The 11,116-nt window shown below is 29.9% G+C and overlaps 1 protein-coding gene across 1 annotated transcript; it reads left to right on the top strand.

Annotated features, from left to right (window-relative positions):
* Window positions 1–6,913, top strand: Eogt (EGF-domain O-GlcNAc transferase). The gene is made up of 8 exons (XM_088204138.1): window positions 1–477; window positions 541–631; window positions 720–820; window positions 1,773–1,949; window positions 2,014–2,288; window positions 2,362–2,696; window positions 2,762–2,864; window positions 6,055–6,913. Exons 1-8 carry the CDS (start codon window positions 153–155, stop codon window positions 6,214–6,216), a joined length of 1,569 nt encoding a protein of 522 aa, XP_088060264.1. The 5' UTR covers window positions 1–152; the 3' UTR covers window positions 6,217–6,913.
* Window positions 6,914–11,116: the final 4,203 nt, after the last annotated feature.

The following is an 11,116-nucleotide window of genomic DNA, read 5'->3' as shown; positions in this document are numbered from 1 at the left end:
AAAATATGAAAACTAATCGACCATGTGTTTACAAACGTCAAGTTGACACAGGATGTTGTTTGACAACATTTGCGTGCGTAGCATAAAAATAGGGTTATTTTTACTGATAATTTGATTCAAAACACTTCGAAGCACGATCCCATTTGTTCGCGATGCATTTACACCGCCATTTTGTATTGCACATTTCCTTTTTTGTTAAAATCTCATTGTGCATAACCTTCAATTTTTCAACAATTAATTTGCCGGAAGAGCATTTATCTCAATATTTTAACGCCTTCCCTAGCGTAGCTAAAGAATGCGAATCCAGAAACGACTGCCCATATAAGGCGTATCTTGGCAAAAGTAAGTGCTGGGGATACGAGCCATTCTGTAGATTAGAAGATTCCTATTCTACGCCTAACTGTCCCGGTGATCATAGAGGATGGGTGAAGTCGAAAGAGGCGCAGCTGGAAACGTTTCGATCACAAGCTGATTTTGGTATTATTGCTTTACAATAATTGTATTAAATACTTTACACATTTATATTGTATTACATTTTAGGTTATGTGAAGGAACAGTTGCAAGAGCTAATGGTCATTTGTGAACCACTCTTCGTCGATGACTCATCTTTGGAATGTTCCAAGTATTTAAGGTATATTTATATGTACATCTTTAATCGTAATATGTTAATGGCATTACTTTATAATATACTCCTATTAATTTGTTATTTTTTTTATTAGGTACTGCCGTGGTCGTAATCTAATGTTAAATTTTACTGATTTAGCACAGCGTGGCGATAATTTGAGATACAGTATGGATATTTTTGGACCTGGTCAGATAGGTATTTATTTCGTAAATATATGTGTAAGTCGTAACAGCTTAATACCAATGCATCTATACATCAAAATAATTACTTGTAATTATAGTACAATAAAATTGTTAAAGTAGAAAACGTGTTAGCTAAAGTAGCAAAAACTCTCGTACAGTGAGTTCTGGCGTTATGAAATTTTCAGTCTTTTATGTCTAGAATTTCTAGATCAATGCAACTATTTTATGCTTGTAACATCATTTCCATGATGAATTATAGACTTTGAAATATCCATTGTTACCATATGTAAAAATTGAATCAAATGACAGGCGAAGCTAGGTAGTAAAGAGTGAAATATATTTATTCCTATAGTACTTCATTTAGCTGTCTTATTGCTCTCGTTGAAGGCATATTTAATTGTGTCTTGGGTTTAATGGTGAATAACGCCATTATAAGCAGGCACTAAAAATTCATGGGTTTTCACCTGTCAATGTAAGTGGGACCCATTTGCACTGCTTCCGTGTCTTTGTCTGGTTCTTGACACTACTTTTTATTTTTTTCTTAATTCTTCGTTATCAATAATTGGAAGTCTTTCTAAACGCGTGAAAAGTGAAAATTTATCATTAGGAGAGTACTTACATATCTGAAGTCAAGAATTTGCATCAAAAGCAATAGTGAATGATCGGTAATAGATAATATTGTTATTTAACCCCTTGTGTTTGACATATTTTTTGTAAAGTTTTGCGAAGTGTCAATAATCCATTAAAAAATAAAATAATGATAATAATAATTTTTATTGAAGTTACCGTTTCTTTTATTTAGCGTTTTGTGTTCAAAACAAATTACTAATTTATCGCCATATCCATTAGCTACCATATTAATATGTTTTAGATTAAATAAATTAAATATAAATTCTAACTTAAATTACACAACAAATTTGTATGAACATAATATTAATTATTTCATTCATTTATTTATGTTTTAGGGGGGCATTGTAAATTATACAAGGATCGTTTGACCGCCGAAGCCGAACATATAAGTCCGCTTCAATCTTGGGGGCCGGAAATGAGATTTTTCGTAGAGATACCACAAAAACCAATTCGCGATAATTTGTGCGACATAGTCATTGAAAAGCCGACATATATTATGAAAATTGATGCTAGTAAGTTTAAAAGTAAAAAAATCTTTTTGATAGAATATTAATATATTTTAATTGTTTATTCCAGCTGTGAACATGTATCACCATTTTTGTGATTTCTTCAATTTATATACGTCGTTACACGTGAATTCGTTTCATCCAAATTGCTTCTCGAAAGATAATCACATTCTAATATGGGAAACTTACACCTATGATTCCAATTTTAAAGATACGTGGAAAGTGTTCACGGATAATCCTGTATTGGATTTAAAGTCACTTAGGGGAGATGTCGTTTGCTTTAAAAATGTAATGTTTCCACTGTTGCCGAGGATGATATTTGGATTATATTACAACACTCCTATTGTAAGTAAATTACACTGTATAGTATTATAATCTTATTAAATAACTATCTAAATTTTATGTTTAACATTTACAGATTTATGGCTGTGAGAAAAGTGGTCTATTCCACGCATTTTCTAGACACATTCTTAACGGATTGAGCATCGTCAGAGAAAGAAGGAAAGATAACAAAATACATATCACATTACTATCAAGAGAGACTAAATATAGGACAATAATCAACGAGAAAGAACTGATTGATGCTTTGAATAAAAATGACGATTATGTTGTCAGAAGAGCTGTGTATAACAGGAAGGTTCCGTTTACCGAGCAGTTGACGATTACGCACAATTCTGATATATTTATTGGAATGCACGGCGCTGGTCTTACTCATTTATTGTTCTTACCTGATTGGGCTGTTATTTTTGAGTTGTTAGTATTGATTTTGCCATTATTCAAACATATTATAAAGATTTTAATTTATTTCTTGATTTTAGATATAACTGCGAAGATATAGCGTGTTACTTTGACTTGGCGCGTTTGAGAGGTCTTAAATATGTCACGTGGGAAAACAAAGAGAAATTGGTACAAGAAGATGAGGTAATTTAGCAATAAAATTATAAATATTTACAAATTAAAAAACACTTGTAAGATTGATAGCATAATGATGAACTGCTTTTACTAGCTTGTTAAAGTATTTTACTTAAAAAAATATTAATGTATCTACAAATTTTCTTGAAGTTTGTGTTGGATAACCTGTTTTAATATATGATATAAGGGCTTATTTGATTTATGTCTATTGACTGTGCAATATTATTCAAAACAGTCGAACATTCGATGCAACCCACCCCTGATTATTCATGAAGAGAGTAAAGAGTGTTGTCTTGCTGGAATCAGATACATTGATATTTAAAAATATTTTCCATAAGGTAACCATTTGAGTGGCCTCCAGCATTGTGTTTTTGTATAGTACTATTCATGGGACTTTTGCACACAATAATACTTTCTGCCCCTGCTGCTGCCATGTAACCTCAAATCATAATGTTTTAACCCCATGTTTTTACATTATGTATGAAACAATCAGCAGACGTCCTTCTCAGGTGCTTCAGTGTAAATACACAAAAAATAATATGCATTTTAATTTAATTGAAATAATTAATATATCAATATACATGTTTTCTCATTTCAAAGTTAGATTTGTTTAATTGTCTTTTCCAACCTTCTCTTTTTATGGTGTACAAAAAGTTTTACAAATTTCTTCTTCTTCCCTTCTGATTGCTAATTGTGATGAAATTTCACAAGCCAGCTCTGAAGTGGTTTATAATAGATTTGTGGTGCAACAAATGTCACTCGTTTTCTTTCTGGTTTTTTCTGGTTTTATGTCATACTTATTAAGTTATTTAAACATATTTTGGACACTGATTTGAACAATTAATTTAAAAAATCACGGTTTTCCATCAGTTCTAAAATTAAATAATGACAAATAAAACATAGAACTTTTTAAGGTTTCTTTAGATTTGTGACTTTTATTCACAATAGCTTCTATGCTAGCTATTTTTTGGTACTTCCTTATTTCCGGTATACCACATCATTAGTGAGATTGCTCTTACTTCAAGTTCTATATATTGTAGTTGTAATACTGTACGTAGGTCTTTCATAACGAATACTGGTAGTCCGATATTCACACTAATTTTTTAATTCTGAAATACTGGTATTGACTCAATAAAAATACCGATATTACTGTATTAATTATTTATAACTATATATTGTAATCCTCGAGTACTACAAATTTTCCTACAATAATTGTATTTTCAATATTTTTTATGTACATGGAAGTGTGAATGCATCCATTCAGAGATCTAGTGTATTTGCGCCTAGGGACGAATTATCCAAATACTCTACGCCATTTTATATATATTTCACAATTTTCAATTACTTATTTAATAGGGTAATATAAATATTAATGAATTAAAATTGTATGGAATTGTAAACAACATATTTAAAGAACTAATAATTTCAAGACAATAAAGGTGACTTGCCCTTTTTTTGCTTAATTATTTTTTTAAGTTCTTTTATTTTTTATTAATTTGTACACAATACATAATATATAATAATTTTATATATACATCTATGTAGTTAAAAATAATATAGTTAAACTTGTTAACCCTTTGAATAGCATCGTCGTACAGCTATGGTAGTCGATCTTTCACTATTTTGAAGTACCTCAGATAGTTATATATTTACATAAATAACTGAAGAAATAATAAATAGGAAACATTATATTTATATAATATTTTTTTTAAATTTGATTTAATGTCAATGATTTCTATAGAAAATAATATAAATTAATTAAAGAGTACAAAATAAATTAACATAACAAAAAATATTTTATATTCATTTTATAAGATATATTGAGAGCCTCTGATATTGATATAAAAAAATCCACAAAAAGCCGAATGATGGTAAAATAAATTAACGAAATTTAATAATAGAAAAGTTTTAAAATAAATGATTAAAACGTATTAACTACAAAAAAGAAGTAATATAAATCAAGCAATGAAACGTTGAGAATCACTGATTTTTTCTATAATTTACTATAAATGTAATATAAAATATTAATAAATAAATAACAGCAGAAATAATTATGGAAAAATACGTGAAATTAATTCACTTCCAGTGTGTACTAATAAATTAACAAATGTGTATAAATTAGCTAACTACTCAAAGGGTTATTACAGTAGGATTATATTATCATCAGTTTTTTTGTCAGATTCTTTATTTATATTTTATTACCTTCTCTGTTACGGTCAGTAGCTATATCGTTTGCGTATATTGCTATTGTTTTTTATTAATTGTTGCAACATGACAACATTAGTTTAATGTGTAACAACAGGGTAAACACAACTACTAAGTAGTGAGACACCAGACTGAAATCAGTCTGTAAAGTAGTGACATCTATTTTATTAATTATAAACTATCACATTCAATAATTGACACTACACATGACTGCGCAATTTTATTAATTCATCACCGTATTCATTCCTAAGAAAATCTAGGAGAATCCAATCTGTGATGATCAATTAGAATTAAAATTATATAATAATCACTAATTCCCATTCTCCAGATACGATAGAAATTAAATAACAATAAGGTTCATATGGGATTCAAACCCAGGCTTTTCACCGATTTATACCACTGGTCTATCGTGCTATATCCTTAAAAACTCCCTGTCTCTTCCAGTTTTTCTTTGAGGCAAAAACTATTTTCTATTGTCTAATATATATCTAGTTAGACTATCTGCATACAATGATTCAATAATCAGTAAAATTGGCAATGATGTAACTCTATGGAATGCAAGTCCGAGTATCTGTTTGGCTGATATATTTGGGCACTGTTCATGCTTAATCATTTTACTCACTAATCATTTGTATAACGTAGACGAAAGAAAACTTTGTTCTTAGAATATCTAAAATAACACAAATAAAGCAGTTAGTTGTATAAGCTTTTCGGAAGTCAATTCATTTTATCACAGTATTTTACATGATGCTGGCATGATAGTTTATTCGAATTTGTGATTGACTAAAATGAATATGCTTGGTTTGCTTGTTTGTTAAAGCTCATTATAGCTATTTATATAATTATATAATAATTACTAGTGTGGTAATTAATTCAGTGACTGATTCATTGAATCAATTTGATAATTAAAAATATTTTTTTCTTCCTAAATCATTATCAAATGTATGTCTTATTATAAAAATATATTTTGTAATACATTATTCCTTATTTCTAGGGTCATCATCCTGAAGGTGGTTCTCATCCAAAATTCACAAACTACGAATTTGATGTTGAAGAATTCTTGCGATTAGTAGCTGTTAGTGCCGCGCATGTAAAATCGCAAAAATCATATCAGGAATTTGTAAGTAATAACAACGAACTGCACGATGAATTTTAAAGTTACTATTTTCAATATAAAACTATTATATAATTCCAAAACGACGAAATTTTATAAAATGTGATTTTATTTGCTTATAAACTTATTTACTAAAAAACTGAATACAAAAAAATGTTTGTTAATTAAATGATTTGTGTAAGTTAACTATTATATGAACTTGGTTGTATGGTGCAGTTTTAATGCTTTTGTGATATTTTGAGTTTTAATTTAATTTACACATTAATGTTCCTGTGAGAATTATACCTCATACTTTAACAGTATTTACTTATATGATTTAATGTGCTCATTATTATATTGCCTATTTTAATAATGGTGTCGGTGATGTAAGATTTAAATGTCTGAAATGTTGATTCATAAATAATTTAATAGTAAAGAATCGATTACATACGTATTATTTTGTTAATAGTTAATTAAATATGCTTACTTAATTTATATATACACATACTCGATACATTCCATTTTGAAATAATTATTTTTCCAAAGACTCAACACAAGCAATAATTATGTGATATTATTAATTATGTTTACTTTAAAGCATAGGAATCGAATCTGAATGGGTCTCATAAATATTTTATTGCTGTTTTTAATATTATAAATTATTGTATTTTATGGTGTGAATTATTATTATTATTATTATGTTTTGAGCAATACCTATGATTTATGTAATTTTATATGCAATAAATTAATATAAATTAAATACTTTATTTTGATAGCTTTTTATTGTTTCGTAACAATATTTCAATGATTGCCAGTGCGTAACCATACTTGGCAGATTGCCTATTTCTTTATGTAATTATGGCGTTTTTCGATATTCAGCAGGTGTAATGTACAGTCGGTTGTGTTTATGTAGCGTGAAGTAAAAAACGGAAGTAAGGAAGTTGTGCATATGCATAAGGGTCGGTATCCTTAATTTTCTATTTCACTGATTTTGCACTTGTCGGTGTTCTTTATATTATGTATATGTATTATTTTATATTAAAATTTAGTACTTGCAGCTTAAATATACAATATAATTTCACCATTCACTACCTAGTATTGGATTTGTTGCGAAAGTGACGCCATCAAATTTTGATAAAACCAATTTTAATGAAACCTTGCAGTAATTTAAAAATAAATTTACATTTGATGACATTTAAAGGCGTTAAATACAATAACTTATATTTTTAATTCCATGCACTCTAGATATAAAAAGATTAATACTATACTAATTGAAAAATAAACTATAAGTACATAAAATTATTATTAAATTGTTAAGTTAACAGAAAGTTCTTTATATTTATTATATTTTTGTATAAAAACAGACCAAATTTTAAAAACGTAGTGTTCAAAATATGTGAAAATAGTATTGTTGTATTTTATTAAATCAGACGATGTTAATAATCATACATAGATCTATTGTGCGGAACATGACGGTATATGTTTTTATTTTTAGAAGTAGAAAGTTTTGAAATTCGTTGTACGATTTGCACAATAATAAATATATGTGTATCTGTTCTCGCCGCAGTACTACATGATTCGTATAAGTCGTATCGAAGGTCTTGTTAAATGTTTGAGAATTTTGGTGACTTTTTAGCTGAACTTTATCGGACGGTCTAAGAAAAGTGACGGTTTTCTGAGGTATTTTAAGTGTTGTCTCGGTGTAGCTACGCTTCGTTTAACTTATGTAGACTGAACTCTTGTGTATTTTAAGTCAGAAGCGAAGTGGAGTCATTCACTATGGCAGTGTTTTGGATTATACACGCTTGAAAATTTGGGGAAGTCAAACGACCCTTCCAGAGTCCTTAATCCATTGACCAATTCTGATAATTTATCTTTTATAGATATTGTCAGACTCTTTAACGCATTTAACGACGTTACGGTAGCTTAGAAATCAGTAAGTTTGATAATGTCATTCTATTGAATACATAATCCGGGGATGCTCGGTACCGTTCCGGCTTCCTTCACGTTTGCCACCGATATTTTGATATAATAGTTCGAGCACACCACTCAAGTAGCTTTTTTTTAACTGAATCTAGTCGGATAGTTGAAGAAAAGCGGTTGTTTTCTTCGGTCACTTAGCTTCACTTGGTGAGAGTTTGGCTAAACTCACGTTTATTGTTTTTTGTAGCAGTGATTGTTCTGGATGAAGTTCTTGATTAAAGAACACAGGAAGTTCTTGAGAAAAATAATCCAGTACAGCTGTTTTCTGGCTTATAAACCAATCAGAATTGGGGAAGTCCGACTCTGTTTCAGTCCTTGATTATACGGGACAGAACCAAATTCTTTGTTATTGTATATAAAAAGTTCTTGTTAGATGGTACAATTTGCCAACGTCGCACAGTATACGATTTGACTAATCTAGGTGGACAAAAGTCTAAAATTATAATGTTCAGATATTGCTTTTTTTTAATATTACTATACCCTTGAATGTTCCCTACAAGCGGTAACGTACTCCAAAACAGTTTTTGAGTCGCGATCCCTTCAATAAAAATGGGCAAAGTTACCGTTTTGGATCTAGGTAGCCGCGATTAGCCGCTTAGTGCAGATGTGAACATTGACGTTTGTGCTTGGCTTACTGTGTTTTGTGTGATTTAAGTACTTTTTAGTGATGGATTCTTCAACTAGAGGTAATTATCAATCTATCATTGCATTTTAATCCACCAAAATATTCGTGAATACTTAGGAATACTGTCTTAAAATATACCATTTTCAAAACAACAAAAAAAACAAAAAAATTAACTTTGGATGGTCTTAAAGTATGTAGTCAAGTTGAGTCAAGGCATGACAAAGCTCTAAACGTATTCTCGCATCATTATAGTTTTTTAAGAACATAATTATTTTGTGCGATTATGTGCGATTCTAAAGATTTTTAATTTGTTTCATTATAAGTGCCCAAATTTTACGAAAGTCATTATTTTACTTTTGGCGTTCTATCCCTTCCAAAGGCAGATTAAACTAAGTTATTATGTTTGTAAAGTCAAGATTTGTTGATTTGCTTCTTACACAAGATCAGGAGAAGCCCATATGGACCTTTCTGAAAAAAGAATGTGAGAAGATTCGTGTGAAATGGCTTCGTACGATTAGACTTATTTTTAAGTGTCTATGAAAAATGGTTAAATTAAGAATTAGTGTTTTATATGTTCCACGAATAGTCACCGAAACCAAGTTTCAGTATTGGTAGACCGAAAAAGCGTTTTGAAGATAGTTGTACAAAAACGAAAAAGCGCAAAGTTCAATTGGAAAAATATAACGATGCACAGCTATTTTTTGCTGCACAATTAAGTGTGCGAGCCAGTGGAAAATGAGACGCTGCTAATTTAATGGAGGAAGTATCTACAGTTTTACCAAAACGAGCTACTGGTTATAAAAAAGCTCGGAGATGAATTAGCGTGAAAAAATAACAACGGTCTTACACCCCGGAAGAAGCGTTGGCTTTATTTATTGCAAACAATTTCACTGTGCAAATGTATGCTGAAAAAGAAGAAGGATAAAATAAAGGGTAAATTCAAAGAAATCAGTCTCATAGTAGACAAAGTTAAACCAGATTTTGGTACGAGCAACGATGGGAACACCGCAAGGGCGTTTTTCACGATTTTAAAGCAACGGCTCGTATCACCAGTATCAAAGAAAATTTAATTTATCTACTATTCTTAGTCATAGCGTCTGGCTATAAAATGGACCCGGACAAATTTAAGCAATATTGTTTGGAAACACGAGAATTATATATCATCCTATACCCGTGGTATAACATGCCAGCTACATTGCATAAGATCCTGATACACGGAGCAGAAATAATAGAACAAATGTCTGAGGAGGCTTCAAAGGGCAAAAACAAAGAAATTAGGAAGGTCAAATTAGGTCACACATTAAAAACTTCTCGTGTTCGCACAAATTATGATTTATTTAAATATTTATTAATGTCGTCTGATCCTTACATTTATTTGTTACGGAAACTGGCTAAGAAAAGCAGCATAAAAAATTTTGCTCACATAAAAACTTTGTTAAAATCCAAATAAATTTAGTAGGATTAACAAAATTGTGTTTTATTTGCTGCCACATCTCTAAATTGTAATTTGAGACCATTTAAAATCCTATACGTCTGATTCTGAGTTTTGTCTAGCTAGATTGGTCAAATCGTACACTGTGCGTCGTCTTTCTATGGAATGTATAATCTGAGGAACGGTATCTGTTGTTAGGCGTAGATGTTTGGGCATCGATCCTATTTGTATTTTTATTGGGTGATATTTAACATGGAATTATTTTGAGAGATATGTGCATTAAAATAAATAATTTGTTCCATAAAATCAATTGTTTGTGTATTTATGTAAAGTAAATCTTCGGATTTTTTCTTTTTGTGTTTCACCACGACTTGATAATATAATAGATATATTTACCGATCGTTCATACTAGGATGGAGATGGAGCGATTTTATATTTGTATTTTAAGTATTGATTTAATTTAAGTCTATGGGAGAGCGCTTCTCAGAAGTCAAAAATTCACGTCAAAAGCAATAAAATCGTGTCGGCACTGTTGCAGTGGGAACGCTCATGTGGGAACGAAAACCATGTATCAGAAGCTTTCTTTTTAAATAAAAAATCTTTAAAAATTGCCATATAATTATATGTTTACTAAGCACTTTTTTAAAAATGGCACGAACCCACCTTTTCCTATGCATCGGTATAAAAAAAATGCAGCTCTTGTAAAACATTTAAAAATATTCGTGCTAATTTAATTTTCCACAAAAAAATTAAGATAATTTTTCCGAGAAATTTGCTGGTTTTTGAGATAAGAAAATCGATGCTCTACATAAGCTGTACTGTGTCTTTAGAATTATTCAAAATTGTAAAGCAATTAATTTGAGTCGCTCTGTGATTGATATTCACAATCAGTTTTACTTAACTTTTGAAAGTCATGTGCTTAT

The sequence above is a fragment of the Plectrocnemia conspersa genome, unplaced genomic scaffold (assembly GCF_051122295.1).
Source record: "Plectrocnemia conspersa isolate PC_06_02 unplaced genomic scaffold, ASM5112229v1 ptg000014l, whole genome shotgun sequence".
Taxonomy (NCBI): domain Eukaryota; kingdom Metazoa; phylum Arthropoda; class Insecta; order Trichoptera; family Polycentropodidae; genus Plectrocnemia; species Plectrocnemia conspersa.
This window is presented reverse-complemented; position numbering and strand designations above follow the sequence as displayed.

What these genes read in the sequence shown, in the direction of transcription:
- Eogt (XM_088204138.1), top strand. Translation starts at nt 153, where the DNA reads ATGCATTTACACCGCCATTTTGTATTGCACATTTCCTTTTTTGTTAAA. An exon ending in GAATGTTCCAAGTATTTAAG is followed by an intron (nt 632 to 719) that starts GTATATTTATAT and finishes TTTTTTTATTAG; the next exon opens with GTACTGCCGTGGTCGTAATC. An exon ending in AATTGGTACAAGAAGATGAG is followed by an intron (nt 2,865 to 6,054) that starts GTAATTTAGCAA and finishes CCTTATTTCTAG; the next exon opens with GGTCATCATCCTGAAGGTGG.